The 18,360-nt window shown below is 33.1% G+C and overlaps 1 protein-coding gene across 6 annotated transcripts in view; it reads right to left on the bottom strand.

Annotated features, from left to right (window-relative positions):
* CASK (peripheral plasma membrane protein CASK) overlaps positions 1-18,360 on the bottom strand; it is a 624,590-nt gene that overhangs the window by 253,257 nt on the left and 352,973 nt on the right. Inside the window, exon 1 of one of the 6 annotated variants that reach the window (XM_074185400.1) lies at positions 2,026-2,220. The exons of the other annotated variants lie outside the window; for them this stretch is intronic. Within the exon in view, the coding sequence (XP_074041501.1) occupies positions 2,026-2,205 (180 nt within the window). The 5' untranslated portion in view covers positions 2,206-2,220. Of the gene's footprint in view, positions 1-2,025; positions 2,221-18,360 lie in introns of those variants that run through there. 6 annotated transcript variants of the gene reach the window in all.

The following is an 18,360-nucleotide window of genomic DNA, read 5'->3' as shown; positions in this document are numbered from 1 at the left end:
ACAACTTTTCGTTAAATACCGAATCCTTACTCTATTCAGCATCTTCATTCTCGAAGTTGTTTGCCTAATTCATAAAAGATATAACATTGATTATCCAGATACACATAGAATCCACAACACAAGATAGAACAGTAGTGATAATATCCATCTGCCAATACCCAGATTGACTCTAACAAAACACTCTAACATATACAAAGGGAAAAAAATGTTTAACCATTTACCACAGGTAGTTAGGGATATAATAGAGCAGAGACGTTTTAGGGAGTCGGTCAAAAATATACTGCTCATGAAAGCTTATTATAGCCTGCAGGAATATTATGATGACAATTTGTAAATATTCTCAGTGTTCTGCCAAGATAAGCTTCACAATATTATGTATTAACGATCACGTTTTCATCATCATTATTATACATATGATCTTGTTTTATTTCACTCGTATTTATATATATTTATATATATATATATATATATATATATATATATATATATATATATATATATATATATATATATATAGTAACAAAGAGGATCCTCATATATGTTATGTTATGTGTTAACTTCATTTTAACCTCACTTTCGTAAGTATGAACACGTTGTCCATAACCGTTTGTTTATTCAATGATTATTGTAGAGTTCCCGACGAAGAGACAATAAACGCCTCGAAAGCTTGAACAGAAAAAAGAGTTTTACAATCTTTCTGCCTCTGACTGCTATACCCGATTCATTCCCTTCGTTATTCCTTAACTTAGCCAGTCGAGCTAACCTTTCCTTCTATCTATATATATATATATATATATATATATATATATATATATATATATATATATATATATATATATATATATATATATATATATATATATATTTACATCACACTTTGTCAATGATAATTTGTTCTTGGACAATAAAGTATATTTATCTATCTATCTATCTATCTATTTCTGAAAAGATTTTAGGTTTTGGGAAAAAAGCTTTTTGGCTTTCATCTTCTCCATCTTCATACAAAAAATATAAGAAACTTTCGAATGATAAAACGAATCAATTTAGTAGAAAATAAACTATTCATTGAATGGTTTTATTTATCTTGCTCTGTTTGTTTGTTTGGATCAAATTCAGTAATTGTAGTTTTGGTATATTCAGTTTTCATGATATTACAGTCCAATAAATTCTGAATCATTGTATACCCATGATGGCCACAGCTACAAAATAGCGGATTACATATTTTCTCATACCTCACTACCTCAATATCAAGGCTCGACAGTATCAAATGACAAGGCTCGACTAGTAGAACGGTAGTACACTTTGAAAAGATGCAAATTCAAGATGGCGGAATCTACAAAATGGCGGATTACGTAACACCTTGTAATATTGAGGCACTACATGAACTAATCAGAATGAGAAGAATTGCGTAGCAAAAGTAGAAACTGAAAACTTGATATTGAACCTGAATATGAACCATTGAGAACTTCCAGGTTGACGTAATTCAACAATTCCTGAGCCATACTCCGCGACTGTTTCTTTGATCGTATCCTCAGCATCTTATTTAATAGTGATTTCTGACTCAAGAGTACAATCACTGTAAGCTACTGTCAACATTTCAAGTATTTTTGAGCAATTATATCCATTTTCCACACAAAATTTCTCTGATCCATTTTTGCAATAGCACAATTCTAATCGCTGAACACGCAAAATACTTCTAACTATAATGACTCTCACCAACAAACTAAACATTCTTAATAGCTGAACATATGTTCGAGACAAATGTACCAATATGGAAAAATGCTAATCGAATGTGCGTACTCCATGAAAGTTGAACATTCACTTTGTTATTTCAACAGTTCACGTATATAGACCAAATTGGAATATAGAAATTAGTACAGAAGTGTATAGTAACAAATTTGTTCCCTTAGAACTTCTTCCATGATTTATTTCATGTCAAAAATGAAGAATTGGAACTATTTCAACAATATTTTCCAGCATGTCGCAAAATTACAAACAGACTTCACTCATAAAATATCAACTCACCTTCAAACTCTGTCGTCGGTAACAGCGTGTCCTTGCTAAATAATATTTGTAAACATGAGGTGGCATGGAACGTTTTGTTTCCTCTCCAATCCAAAGATCTTGACATGCTGCAGGAGGTACGGAACACGAAGGTGATTTGGGAGGGTAGTAGTCCTTAGTCAGTGGTATACGGCTGACCATACCAATTTACATGTACGTGTATGTCACAGAAGTTCAACATTTCGAAAACACATAGCACTGATTTTAATTATTTTATCACTGGTTCAATTATTATTTATATGTAGATTGAGATACCTTTTGTGCATTCACTGAAGCCTGAGAGATAATGAGAAATAATAAGAAATTTCATAAAACATTTTGAAACAAAAACCTGTTTTCAAAATCATAGGTTTTAATGATGAAACAGTTATTTCGTTTCGGTAAACTGTAAATAATATTTATGAATTTATAGGAAACTAGTTGTTGCCCGCGGTTTCTATCGCATATAATTCGGTTTGTATAATTAAGTTTTGTGAAAGATCATTTTAAACAAGCAGTTACAATACTTTTTTTTTGTAAACACAAAACTTCAGGTTTCCAACTTCAAAACTAATAAAATTCAATACAATCTTTAAATCTCTATATTCAACCCTTGGGGGTGGAAATTCCTGAATTCCTTTCTTGATGCTTATCTACGGTATATCAAGAACCTACGATTCAAGGTTCAGTAGCTTCGGTTGTACATTAATATAAGAGCAGGCAACAGCAAGTAGTTTATATTTTTTATGTAAAAATACAGTAACTAAAAAAATATGACTACTGCACCAAGTAATGAATAGCTTCCAGAATCGAATTATGGATTCGCAAAATTCGCACAACCGTCAACGACGTCTGCGCGCACGCGCAGGTCATAGGCAGCGCACGCCAAGATAGCTCTCAGGGAACAAGAATATCGTTATATCGTTATATTATGAACAAAAGTACACACACCTTCGTAAATTGTAGCCTATATATTATTCTGATGTATAAGCTGTATTTATGTGAAGTTTTATCTAAATCCGCTCAATCGTTTAGGCGTGAAAGAGCCACAACCGAACATACATACATCCATCGTCACATCATATTCAAAATTTCACCAAAAAGCTACTCGATTGTGCATCGAATTCAAATGAAGAATTTATGAATTTATTAATGAAAGTAGTTTTCATGTTAAAAATATTCTATAGTTTAGTAACAGAACTATACTGAATGAAAAAGTCTCGTATTATATTTATTGTTCCTTGATAATGAAACATTTGAGCATTTGAAAACTTTCAATGGTATATGTCAGTTTTGTTTCTTTGAAACTGAGCTATGATGAAAAAACCATCCAAATAAGATAAGATGACTATCTGTATTGATAGAAATGCTAAAAATTTCATCATCTGAATCAATCATGTGAATATATTTGAATTGAAAGGGGTATATTTTCAGGTTAGGTACATTTTTTGAACAAAAACGTTCTGCTTCTCTACTAGTATCGATACTTAGCTTTATTTCAGATATAGTTTTGATTACAAAATTCAATAAAGTATTATCCTTGAATAAATTCTTGAATATTGTGTTTTCCGTATGAAATCAACGTTTTTATGAATATCACTAACCACAATTTTTATCGTGTTAAAAAATTATAGTCAACCCTGTCCACCAATATTCAATAATAATTACCCGTATATATCAATGTGTAATAAACCATTCGCGTATCCATCATTACCAAATTTCCTTTAGCGTATATCTATATCTGTATCAGCCGTAACGTACGTATTACCTATAAATTTATGGCTGATACAAAAGCAGTACCATTGCATTTTATTGCGTTTTCTCTACCCGTAATTCAACATGTTCGCGATTACGTAATTAAAATAAAGGATTTTAATGGCAGACTGAAATCTTTCAATTTTGGATTAAATAATAGCTCAAATCTCCCTAGTCCTGTAGTAAGATAAAACCGGAAACTTGATAGGGTAACGCACAGTTCAAATTTGGTATTTGCTGAATTTGTTTCCGTTGATAATATAACGAATTTGAAGCCGGCCCTAACCGATATCTCAGCCAGAAAACACATGACTCATCGCGAACCACCGCAATGTATCTAAACCCCTAGAGAGATTGGAGCGTTCGTTGACCATATAAAAAGGCCGCTTTCCGTCCCGAGCGGCAGTCAGTCAGGAGAGTCTGTATTCAGAAAGCGAATCGTGCGTTAAAATAAGGAATTCGAACAGTGAAGATAAATTAAGCGTTAGTTGTTAAGTGTTGAATATAAATTAGTTGTGATAGTGAAATATTGTTAAAAATTAATCTGTTTAAGACAGTTAATTCTTTAATTCGTTACAATAATATAAGATTTAGTCAAAAAAAATGCATTCAAACAATATGAATAGTATGAAGTCATGATGCTCTTGATAGAAATTAATAGTATATGTGTGATTGATGACTTGTTTACTTTATGGTAATTCATGATCACTTAACTGAAATGAATAAAAAATACTTTTGTTTTAATACCACTGGTGGAATTTGTTTATATGACCGGTTTCGGGTTTGACCCCATTATCAAGTATAAAACTGAAATCTGAAGTTTGAAATATCGTTTATATTAGACTTTGCAGGTATGCTGCAAGGACAGGTATTTGAGAAACAGGTAGTTAGGCGAATCAAGATGCCAACTTTCAAAATTCTAAGCTGAAAATTCTAGGGGATGTTAAAGTCATAAATTCAAGAGAGGAGACCTACATAAATCGAGTTGCTCGTTTGGGAGTGTATGTTTCTGGTTTTTAATTTATTTGTTAATTTCCATGGCCTCCAACGAATTCATTTTTCTCCCTTCATTACATATATGTAGGATTTTGAGGTTATCTTCATTTATTTTGTTGTTTGATTCTTGAAGATGTTCGTACTTTGCAGATTTTTTGTCCAAACAGACGTGTTCAAGCAGTCTTATGTCAAAATTTTTACCGGTTTGGCCTGTATATACTGCAGATCCTATATATACCTGACTTTTTCATTCTATCCCGTTTGGGTTTTGCATTTGCGGGGTTCTACCTAAATTATAATTACTTGTGAGAGCTGTTGATATATTGTATTTAGAGAAATAATTTTGAATATTTTCTGAACGATTACCTGAGTAATTGATGCTACTGTACTTGACTATATTGTGTTCTCGACAGTTTGGGTATAATTCACTCATAAGTTTTTTGTGAGTTTTACCTGATATTATTTTTTCTATTAGGGAAATTGATAACTGATTGTTCACTGCAATTTGCTCAATTATTTTCATTTCACCTTGGAAATTATTTTCTGGTGAAGGGATTGAATTCAATATCTACCGGAAAAACACGTTCACAGACTGTACAATTCCTTTTGACTCTTTCAGTCCGCTCTCACATAAGTTATCCGCGTTTAGGTCAATGATACACAGAACTTCCGCTCATAGTTTGAAAAATTTCAAAACTGTATGCAAGACTCCTTCTTCTATACATCAAACGCATATGTGGTATATCGTATATCTTAAGTAATATTAACTTATAACTTAAGCCGATCTGTGGCAAATTTTAAAAATATAAAAAATGAATGTTGTCAAGAGGATTTGCAAACTGTATTGGGTACTAAACTGTCGAAGTTCACTAAAAGTGTCAGAGTTCTTGGAATCAATTTTATTCTGACTGATGATTGCTCTTGTCCAATATTCTGTGAAATATTTCCAATTTGCGTTCAGGATACCAGTAATACTATTTTTTGTGTAAACCTCAGATTACAAAAGGTTTCGATAAAAAAACAAAATCTTATATTGTAGAAAAATCAGAAGTTTATCTTTTGTGGAAAAATAATAGCAGATATCATTGAATATGTCAAGACGGAATTTTCTTCTGAAAAAATTTTGTAATTTTCCTTCTATTGCCAGTAAGGAATTCATTGAAATTCCTATACCCGTTGAGATATTCCAATTTTTGAGTATTATTTTTATTTTGAAAACATTTTTCGGTGCGATATTAATATTTAGTTTATTAAGGTTTTTATGTTATTATGGTTATTTGTTAAAACATATTATAGTCTATTTCAAAAGAGTGTAGAGTAATAAATCATGAAGTGTCATAAAATTTGCCTGAATTTCGTTGTCGTCCATGGGCGTAGGCAAATCTTAGGATTATTAAACTTAATAATTAAAGTAAATTAAAAATTACAGACATAGATAATAATAAAAGGCCATTTTTGGGAAGTAATTTGGTCTAAAACTAAGTACCTACATGTATTTAGGTAAGTAAAATTTCTTTAAAAAAGATTAAGATTAATTTTAGTGGTTCTTGTAAACTTATTTAATATGCAATTTGGGTTCATATACTTGAGCATGACTTCTCAAAAAAGGGTTAACACTAAGTTCCGAGGTGCCATGTCATTATAATAATCCCTTTTTGACCCTGCCCACCAATCATGCAATACCTATTAAACCCAGGTAATTAAGAAAAAGGGTTTAAATATATTGTAATGGTGTCTTAAACATTCGAGTTATAATAGTAATTGTTACTACACCAATTAAACGTACAGTGATATTGTGATATAGAAATAGTGAAAAAGTTATAAAATGGGGACATTTACTCCAAAGAAAAGAAGTGTAAAAAATTCTCCGCTATCTGTTTGCGAAAATGTTATAATTTTAAATGTATATGATTGCATAAAACACGATCACCCTAGTTTGTCTGTGCAAGAAAGTGTTGAGCGATGTGCCCGAATGACTGGAATTGGACAGTCCACGATTTTTAAATTATTGCGAGAAAGAAAGATATCAGGCCAGGTAAGTCCATGCAAGAGAAAATCAGGAAGACCAATAAAAATCTTAGATGAAGACACCAAATGTGACTTTCGAAGAAAAGTTCATTCGTTTTATTTTAAAAAGGAAATACCCACTCTTGAAAAAATATTTATCGAGATAAGCCAAGATAACGATATTCCTTTGATATCCAGAAAACTTTTATGGAAAACTTTAAAAAGTATGAATTTTGCCTGGGAAAAGCACAATCGAAAGGCACTATTACTGGAAAGTGATGAAATTGTTTGCTGGAGACGAAAATATTTGACAACTATAAAGCAGTACCGCAGAGAGCAAAAGAAAATTTTTTATCTTGATGAGACGTGGATAAACGAAGGTTATATAGTCAAAAAAATGTGGCAAGATAAAAATATAACAAGTTCTCGCCAAGCTTTCATAGAAGGCCTTTCGACGGGTATTAAAGTGCCTTCGGGAAAAGGGAAGAGGCTCATAATTGCTCACATTGGAAGCGAAGACGGATTTTTAAAAGAAGGTTTGTTAAGCTTTGAGTCGTGCCGGACGGGAGATTATCATGAGGACATGAATTCGGATGTCTTCGAAGACTACTTCGGGGAAATGTTAAAATTTCTTTCAGCTGATTCGGTCGTGGTTATGGATAATGCAAGCTACCATTCAAGGCGCTTAGAGAAGGTACCAACTTCAGCTTGGAGAAAGCAAGAAATTATTAACTGGCTGTCAAATAAAGGTATTCAGTTTGAGACGAATTCAGTAAAGAAGGAACTACTAGCCATAGTAAAACAACATAAATCTCGCTTCATGAAATATGCCGTAGAAGATGTAGCAGAAAAGTATAAAGTAACTGTGCTGCGCCTACCGCCATATCATTGCGAATTAAATCCTATAGAACTTATATGGGCACAAGTTAAAGGATATGTTGCAAGGCACAATACCACATTTAAAATGAAAGATGTCAAGGTATTGTTTGATCAAGCCATTATGGAAATCACATCAGAAAACTGGCAAAAAGCAATCCAGCATGTTTTAAAAGAGGAAGATAAAATGTGGGAACTGGACAACTTGGTCGATCAGGTGGTTGACCCTATAATTATAACACCAGGGGATGATGACAGTTCTTCGGATGAAGACTATACTGATGTAGAATAATTTGATTGAATTGTAAATATACTGTAGCGGGATAAGCAATCTGGACAGAGACCAGTGTATCAGTGACAGTGACACTTTTGCTTAGGTTAGGGTTTAGAATTAAGGGTAGTCTGAATAATTATTTTCTCGGAAGGTTCTCGAAAATTGTACCTAGTAATCTCTAGAACATTCAATTAGGGTATAAATAGAGTGTTGTTAAACGTTAAGGGAAGTTCACAGTTTTAGTATTGTTCAAGTGTCAAATTGTAATAACGTATCCAGTAAAGTTCTTGTCGTTTTTGTGAATAAATTGATTTAAAGTCCCCACAAGTGTTTCAATACCTAAAGTTCGTTCGTGTGTGTTTGTGAGTATTTCCCGATTTCGGTTCGTATATATTTTATTGTTACATTTTATATTTTTTTAATAACACTGTTCTGCTGTATTAAATTTTTATTTCCTTCAATATAATTTTTATGAATGTATATTCTTTCGGCAATTATCCCACTAGCGCGCCTCTGGCTCAGTATTTATCCGTCGATAACAATGGACAAATCCCTTAAAACAGGGTGATACCTACCTGCTCTTTATGAAACGACATAATTTTGCAATGCGGACTAGGGAAGTGACAGAATTTATTGACGGATCACCCTGTAGCGCTTTTGAATACTTAATGAGATTTTATTACTCTACACTCTTTTGAAATAGACTATAACATATTAACTAATCTTAATGTGAAAACTACTTTCTTGAATGGAGATCTGTCTGAGACAATATATATGCAAAAGCCTTCAGGTTACGTCTGTACAAATAAAAATAAGTGGATGGTTGCATGCTATTTAATGGTTATATTAAGTCTAAAGTAGAGCCATGTTTATATATAAAATGTGCTGGCAGCAGTAAAACCATCGTAACATTATATGTTGATGATTTCTTCGTATTCTCAAATGACAGAAATTAAAAACTAATAATCCTAAGAGAATCCTTAATAAGAATTTTGTGATGAAACACTTAGTAATTGTAAAGGAATGTCTTGGCATGTCAGTTGTTTTTGATAACAAAATTGTACTGTAACTTCGACTCAAGAGAAATATATTGATAAATTGTTATCTAAGTTCAACGTGATTGATTGTAACACAGTAAATACTCATATGGAGGCTAATTATTTAAAATGTAAGAGGGAAAATAATTGCAGTAATGAAAATCCCTATCAGCGGCTTATCGGGATGATGACGTATTTAGTTGTTTTTACACGACCCGATATAGCTTATGCAGTGTCATATTTAAGTCAGTTTAATAATTGTCATATTGAACAACAATGGGTTTATGCCAAAAAAATTTAAGGTATTTGAAAGGGACAAACAATTTAGGTTAAAAATATAGTAAAGGTGGAAACGTAAATATTGAAAGTTATGTTGATGCAGACTGGTGCAATGATGTTAATGATAGGATATCCTATTCAGGATTTTGTTATACTTTGTCTGGGTCTGTTATATCTTGGAGTAGTAGTAAGCGAAAATGTATATAAAACAATTCTAACAATATTAGATTGAGAAACTGATAATAATGTTGTGATGAATTCACCACAACTCAGTCTTGATTCAGTAATAATGTATAATGAAAATCCTCAATAAACTTTGCTAGTTCCACCATTGAAAGTTGTAAAATAACAAAAAATATTGTTGATATATCGTTTCTCAAGTTGAATTAATAATATTTTTGTCGTTGAAATAGTAACTTCTTGTGCAAACGAAACTGTTTTTAATGTGTTACATTCATTCAAGTAAATCCACAAATTTTTGTATGTTAACATTTTCAATATCAAATTTTGTCATTTTCTCAAAAAATCCTAGTGGACTTCATTTTGTTGATTTCAACATTTTCCTTACAGTGTAGGAATTCACAGGCTTCATTTGATTTCATGGTTAAGACAGTGACTATACCGTAACTCTACTGAGATATCCCAAATGGATATGTAAATGAAATGAAACTCACCAACACAATGAAATCTAGATGAAAAAAATAAATTGTCACATTTCACTGATACACAAAACCTCGCAAAAATGAGATAAGAATCCTTCTTTTCAAACATTGTTGATTATGAACAATTCATATTCAATATTTACAAATCTCAATATTTCAATCGAAACTCATTGGTAAAATAAGACATTTTAGTTTCGAATCAAAACATTATTCTGAATTTAAACAACGAAATTTTGTTTGCGTCCGAAAAATGCCGGTTTAATCATTTACGTATTTTGTTCATATATATATATATATATATATATATATATATATATATATATATATATATATATATACGAACATTGTACCTTCAATAATTGTAATTTAAAAAAATTCATGTTGTTATTTATTGATTTGTATGTAATAAAATTGATGCAATGCAAGAATTGATATTCTGTTATGATATTACACTTGTTCCATTGATGACCTATTTATTTTGAAGACATTTAAAAAATATTACTTTTGTTTGATTTCTACTAAGTTTTTTATTTGTTACAACCGGTTTCAGTCTTTCAAACCATTTTCAAGTAAACAATATAGAGCAGTGGTTTCTAAACTATGGGTCGCAACCCAATGGTGAATCGCGGAAACAGATTAAAAACACTTAATACTTTTGAATTGTTTTTCCCATTTTGGATCAAGGCTAGGGGAGAGTATCCAGTTCTTTTGAACATAGCTTCGAAAGAGCTGATGGGGTTTTCAACCATATACTCATTTGTCACTTTGGTGTATTTAAAAAATCAATATAGAAATAGGCTTTGTGTGGAAAGTACCCTGCGTTTAAAGCCTTCAACTTTCAACCCAGATATAGAATCTCTTGTAAATCTTAAGCACCAGCTCCACAAGTCACATCAATTACATAAGTCTCATGTTTTCATTTTTTGTATTTGTTTAGTTTTAAGATTCTGAATTGAAAGTCTTTTTTCGTACTGTATTTTATCTTCAATTATATCATCTTTACCATTTTCTTTTAGAGATGTGAATTTTCACGATATTAGTAATGAAAATATTATTAGTAATAATAATTATACTCAATTTCATTTAATATGTGGGTCGCGGAAAAAATTCCACAATGAAGGTGGGTCCCCAGGCAAAAAATTTTGGGAAACGCTGATATGGAGGATGAAGAAAATAACTTTCGTCTGATTTCTACTGAGTTTTTCGTTTGATACGACCTGTTTCGGTTTGTTAAACCATTCCTAACAAATAAAAAACTTAGTACTCGTAGACATCAGACAAAAATTATTTTCTTTATCCTATATTCGATAATATTTCAGGAAATAATTTTCATCAATACCACTTGACCTACCAATTTTCTCAGATGAATGAACATTTTCCTAAACTCAAACTTCGTTATTTTTGAGCAATTCCAATCGAACAAGATAAAACCACTAGTCCTACGTTCTACGTTTCATCATGCTGGTTATTCTCACGCTATAGCTAAATAACGAAGTTTTCTTTAAAAAATGGAAATTCATCGATAAAATTCTGAGGTATTGTGATATAACTTTCGATGAAAATTTATCAATGTTTCGAAAAATAAAACTGACTTCACGGAATCGGAATGATTATCTATGCGAAAATAAATTAAAATAAAATTAGTTCGTCCCATTACCATCTATCTATGTCATAAAATCCCTCTAGAGAAAAGCCAGATTCCAAGCACCCATAAAAAGCAATTCAGTAATAAAATTGGGGAGAAGATGTAATCTCAAGACATAAATAACTAAGCTTCAAGATATTCATCTTTCCTTATCGTTCACTTTGCTCTATAAAATTTATAGAAAAAGTATTCGTAGTGTACAGATGGTGTCCAGGTTAATATAGGCTATGTTTAATGATATTGTGTTTTTTTTTGAGGTCGGAAATAGGCAAAAAATTTAAGTTTTTTTCTCTGAAATGAACGAAGATTTCAACAGGTGTCAAAACCATGCTGCACATTTTACAGTAAACTATGATGATAAAACCTGAAGCCGTATTTGGCAGATTATATGCGATTTGATACCAAAAAACATTAGTGTTTTGAGTTGACGCTCATATGAACCATTCAGAAGAGTCGGGTATTCAGGGTACAAGTAACGTGTTTTGGAATATTTGTGATCGAAATATTGCTCAAAAATTGGTCTTTTATGAGACGATATTTTTAATCGAGTTATCAAGAGATGTGTCGTCAGAGAATGAAGTTATCCATTTCAGAGATTAAGCATGTCATTTAGATATGGATGTCAATTGCACTGTTCGTTCGTGCATGGGTAAAGTAGTATGTCAGAAAATCGTTCAGCGAAGTGATTTCGGTTTTCTGCAAAACGGTGTACGTAAATCGAATTGAATGAAAAAATGGAATAGGAATGATGGCACTAATTGCACATTTTGTTATCACACAGAGTCGGTTAGTTATATGTCAAAGAAACAAATAACTATATGGTTTCGTGAAACAGAGTTGATTCAGAAGAAGATACAAAAGTAATATCAATTTCTAATATATACGTGAAACTCGAAACAAATATTTTAAATTCATACATGGATTGAAAGGGGTATATTTTGTTGGAGAGATTAATATACCCCTTTCAGATTCCTGTAGTTTGGATTCAATCAAATGAGCCAATGAATGTCATTACATACGGTCATCGATGTCATGAGTAGGTAGATCAAAGTCGTATTTTTATGAATTTATAATATAATGTTATCCAGATTCATTACTGAAGAGCTGCTAAGGCAAGTCTTACGGCGAAACATACGATATCCAACAGTGAGGGTGACAATGTTCCATATGAGTTCACTTATTATATTGTGTATAAATCCAGCGAATGATATCTGATTCAATTTCCTAACAATTGTTTTGAATACGGACTGGATATCGAAAAGTGTTTTTTTATATAATTTATTGTTCATATATAAGTATTTGTTTTTTTTTCGTGTAATTGGATGTTACATGGAAGTAACTGTTTTGAGAGGGCTTTTTCTTTCAGTTTGTCTCTGAAAGTTACTTCTCTGCATGATCTACATATCTCTGTATGGGGTTACTTTTTTTGAAATTGATTACTTCTTATATTCTTTTGGATAATTTTTACTTTTTTTGTAGAAAGCCAAAACCTTGTTTCTTTCCTGAAAATCATGAACAAAAGTTATTGTCAAGAATGTTATAGAATATTTGTGAAATTTAATCATGTGGTAGGGTAGGTGAAACGTAATGTCAAATTTTTGCCATATTTCAAATATGCGTCTTTTTTCACTAATGCATTCCTATTGAAATATAATTTACTTATTGATTTCTGTTTTAATAAATTTTTCACTCATTCAGTTATTTCCTAATAATCGAAGTTATTTCCTAATAATCGGTTGAATCGACTATCAAGATGTTGAAAATATCTCTTTATCCCTTCATATCTCTGCTTCGGAACGTTTTTGACGGGTACAAAGGTGGTATTATGATGTCTTTAGACATACTACTAGACAGTTAAGTTGCATCGGAGTCAATCAAAATTACTTTTTTGGCAGGCAAAATTATAAGAAATCGGTGTGAACTGGAAGTTTTCAATTTATAAAACTTTTATTGTGTTCACTTTTTTATATATTGTTTTCAGTTAGTTGATGGTGATAAAATGAATGTTTTAAAAATTTCAATAATTAATAGTGTTTTGTGACATTTATTAAGCATAGAATTGTCGACGGCCGATATTTTTACTCTGTTTAAAAAAAAAATCTGTTTAAAATCTGTTTTTCCGTTAACCAGCTGTCGCACCCCTACGAACGACAACCCTCAAAAGTCGAAACTTGTGCGAGCTAAGGATTAACGAGGTCTTACCTTTTAACGTGTGATTCCTAACACGGGTTGGACGATAGCAAGTGAAGATCGATCGTTCAGACTAGGGCTTGAACCACCGACCAACACGGCAGTCAATTCGAGTGAGTGAACAAAGCACCCGCGCCGAACCGCTTGGCTATCGACCTACTCAAACTATTTAATTCTTCAAATAAAACTCACTCCGTTGATATTTGCAATGGTGGGTATCATCTTCACGTCTTTTCAAAATGGCGGAGGTCAAAGAAATTGGCTCGCTTAGATCAATGTTCTTTCTGATTATTCACTTTTTTGTGCTTATGCCGTCGGTCAACATTTTTTTCGTCATGCCGAATAAATCAGTTGGTTCGAAAGGTGGTAAACGTAAGATCACCATAAGTGCAATAATTTTCTCGACGCGCGCTTCACTTCAGGAAATGAAGACGCCAATTTATGAGACCTATGTCGTGCGAAAGAAAGCTGGCGTTGAATCATAAAAACGTTTTGTTTGGGCTCTCGTTTTCAACTAGTTGCCTTGCGGTGAAAGCTGCAGTAGAAGATAGGGGACGAATCTTGTCGTTGCTAGCTGTCGAAGCGTGGCTCCGCAACTGAACGCCTTGGTGAGCCTCGTTTATCTTTGATATTCGAGGATTGATTTCTATGTCGATCTCATAGATGACGTCTTCGTAAGACAAGATGTCATCAACTTTCCTTACTCACGCTTGCCCGTTGATTCCAGCAACGCATTTGTGGTTCAGTCTAGCATCACTGATGAAACCTATGGCGGGTCAAAACAGGGCTGTACGGTGTTGGATCACAAATGCGTTGTGTTTGAGCTCTGTTTTTCATTTTAATATTTTAATATCATTTAATATTAATATTAAATGATTTTTACACGTATTCAACTCATTTCGGCTATATCAACCAGATGGACTGTGCAATTGTATTCCCGTTTGATATGGAATAAAACACCATAATTTTTAGTTGATACTACCTGAGTTATACATTTTCGAGTCAGTCTTGAGGTTGAACATTTGTAGGTACTGTATTCTTAAAGTTTCAGTTAGGATTAGATGGCGCTAATCTCATTGCAGACAAGTTTCATGACATTCTACTCATAAACTGGTGAGTTATTGTGCTGAGAGTGACACTAGTAGATCAAAACAGTAGATCAAAAACAATTTCGTGTTTTGATTTTTCACTGCTTCTTGATAGAAAAAAATACCGTTCAAGAAACAACAATTAAACATTGGTGTGCTGACTTCAAACGTGGTCATAGAGACATCAATGATGCGAAACGCAGTTGACGTCCAAAAGAGGCAGTAACACCGGAAAACATAAAAAGAAATCCCCAAAATCGTTTTGAATGATCGAAAAGTGAAGTTGCGTGATTTATACCTGAATTGTAAAAATATCAAAAGAACGTGTTGGATGATGATTTGACTATGAGAAAGCTCTGTTCAAAGTGGGTGGCGCACGAGCTCACTGTTGACCAAAATTAATTCTGAACAGTGTTCGGTCATGTTTGAACATAATATACCGGAATTTTTAATCGATATGTGATAATGGATGAAACGTGGATCCATCATTTCACTCCGGAATCAAAACGATCGTCATCTGAGTGAAGAGCAACTGGTGAACCTCGTTCAAAGCACCCGAAAGCACAACAATGGGCTGGAAACGTTATACCCTCGGTATTGTAGGATATGTGTGGTGTAATATTTCATCGACTCTCTTAAGAAGGGAAATAGCATCAACAGTGAATATTATATAGCGTTATTGGAGTTTTTGGAGGCCGTAATTACAAAAAAACGACCGCATACGGCAAAGACAAAATTTTTGTATCATTAAAACAACGCACCATGTCACAAGCCAATCAAAACAATGGCAAAACTACATGAATTGAATTTCGAATTGCTCCCACACCCACCGTATTCACCATATTTGGCTTCCAGCGACTACGGACTGTTCGCAGACAGTCCGTAGTCTGTGAACAGTCCGGTGAAAAATTTCTCTCGAGTGAAGAGGTTATTGACCAAACTGAGGCCTATTTTGAGGCAAAAGATAAATCGTTCTACAAAAGTGGTATTGAAATTTTAAAACGACACTCGAATGATTGTGTGGCTCTTGATGGAGATTAAGTTGATGAATAAAGCCAATTTTGAGCAGAAAAAACGCGTTTTCTTTTTACGCTCGGGATGTTTCAGCCCATGTGTTATTATATCAAATGAGCCTTCATATTGGTCAAGCATCACCTCAAGTTCGTACATTCGTGTAAGATATAAAAAACATGTACTACCCTCCATCGGATATGAATGCATTTGTCATCTCATATCTCTCAATCGGGTATGAATGCATTTATCATGTTCCCAGACACAACAGTTGCTACTTCTGATATAAGGAAATCCTTTGGATAGGTGTCCATCTCGCTGTCATTGAATCTAACTTCAATCAAGAGTTCACAAATATCTGATCCGTTTGATTATTGTATATCGAAGAAAAAATAACAATCAAGATATAGTATAATTTTCTGTTGCTTCTAGTAGTTTTTGGGCTGTAATTTACACATATTTCAACAAATTTTTATTCTCTTATTATTTCTGAAAACAGAAACAACTTTCACGATCATACCCATAATCACTTAGACAAATGTTCTCCTGATTGATTTACAAATTACTTTTGATCATAGTGTCGGTCTCTTCTAAGACATTTGTCACAACCCCCCGTACTAGTTGCCTATCAGAAGGAAGTGACAGAATTAATTGCCAAACTAGTGGCAATTGGCTATGATCGCGACTAAGCTGCAGTGGAGAAGGGAGTTGTTCTTTCTCAACAGTATATGATTTCAATGCCAGGCGCCAGGTAAATGTGACTGCCGCATACCCACAAGAAACTAATACTATACCTCATCTACCTAGGAAGTATTCAGAAATGAAAGACAATTATTTCTTAGAAATCGTGTCACCCAATGTATTTTCTATTTTTTTCTTGGAAAGAAAAATAATATTTACAGATTATAATTTCCAGAAATCACCATTGTATCCTATTTCAAGTAATGGATAATATTCTAAAAAGGTGTCCCCCACCATATAGTATATCAGAATTCCCCAGTCATACTATTTTTAGGTATTTACACTTCAAATTCATTGAATAACAAATATTCTAAAAGTCACAATCCTAACTGACACTCAGATCAAACTCAATTCAGTTCCAGGTTAGACTAAATCTATGGTAAAAATTCATGTTCCAACCAATTCCTGGTTCCCAACAATAATTTCTCTATGAAAGAAAATGTATACAGTAGAGCCCCTATATACAATCCTTACACTCCTATGAAATCCTTTTATGCAGTGTAGGCTGCGAATACCCATATCCAGCCCTTCTAACGTGGTATTATCAGTACCAACACTCAATTATATCAACCAATTGCCCATCATTGTTCAATAATACGAATTATCATGAATAAACTCATGTGAGTAAGGAAATTTCGCAAAGCGCAAAGTCTACACTGTGCCCATTAGGTTACAAAAGGATATACATATAATTCTTAAATTGTCATACTAAGTAATCCCAGATAATAATAAAAGTCAGTTGTTAAACTTGCGTGTCACTCCAACTGCAGTCCCGAGATGAGATTTCACCCCACCGTTTCGGTTATCCAAACAGTAGCTTCAGAAGTCACGACAAATGTAAAACTACAGGAGTCTGGCAGGCAATGGCATGATACTTCGTAGTTCAGGAGACAGAGAATATGGGTAATCTAATAACTTCTAAGATAGGTCCAGCATCGATAGACACATCTGCATACTAGGCAATAATGACAAACTCCAATATCGGGAGACACAACCTCCTCTTAAATTAAGGTAATTAAGACATCATTCTCAGTGAGTGGGGTGATTCAGACACCCTTTGACACCACCAGAAACACCCTGAAATAATAAAACCCATGTCAACCAATGGTCATCCGTTTCTGATTATTAGGTAACCAACTACATACCTTTTCTAAAGTCACAGCAGCGAAAACGTTTTAAGAGGTCCATTTTGAAGGATATATTCTTCCGTTGATTTGGCCAACAAGTCTAGACGATGCCCTTGGGCCTTAAGAAAAGGGTGGCGTGATACGTTTCGTGGAAGTCCCAAAATCCCACAAATGTGGATTATTTCCTCAAAAATAACAACACAAATGGTTGGTAGACTCGTTGGTAGACATAACCGTTGTGAAGTTACTCCCAGGCATTTGTCAAATCATAAACACAAATCAACTGTACCCAGATATAAACAATTGCTGGAAGGATGAGAAACCCACTGTGATTAGTTCTAATTGAAGACAATGGGTAATGATTTAAAGGAATGATGACATTTATAGAGGTACTGAAGTTACATAGACAGCATAAGCAATTTCCCCAAAATGTAGCAAGTAAGTTTCTTAACAGCTGATCACTAGAAATCATAAAGATACTTTCTTATTTAATCCTCCTAAAATAGACGAATATATCTGGAGAACAGTCTCTCAGAATCAAAATAATACATATTACACTATTTACATATGAAATTACCTTTAGGTATTTCATTCCTACTGAACAACTGCAAAAGTAATCCACTGAAATT

Source organism: Leptinotarsa decemlineata, unplaced genomic scaffold (assembly GCF_025532065.1).
Source record: "Leptinotarsa decemlineata unplaced genomic scaffold, Ldec_3_MD MMD2_P_RNA_scaffold_2, whole genome shotgun sequence".
In the NCBI taxonomy this organism is placed as follows: domain Eukaryota; kingdom Metazoa; phylum Arthropoda; class Insecta; order Coleoptera; family Chrysomelidae; genus Leptinotarsa; species Leptinotarsa decemlineata.
The sequence above is the reverse complement of the archived record's forward strand: the minus strand, read 5'-3'. Positions and strand labels throughout refer to the sequence as shown.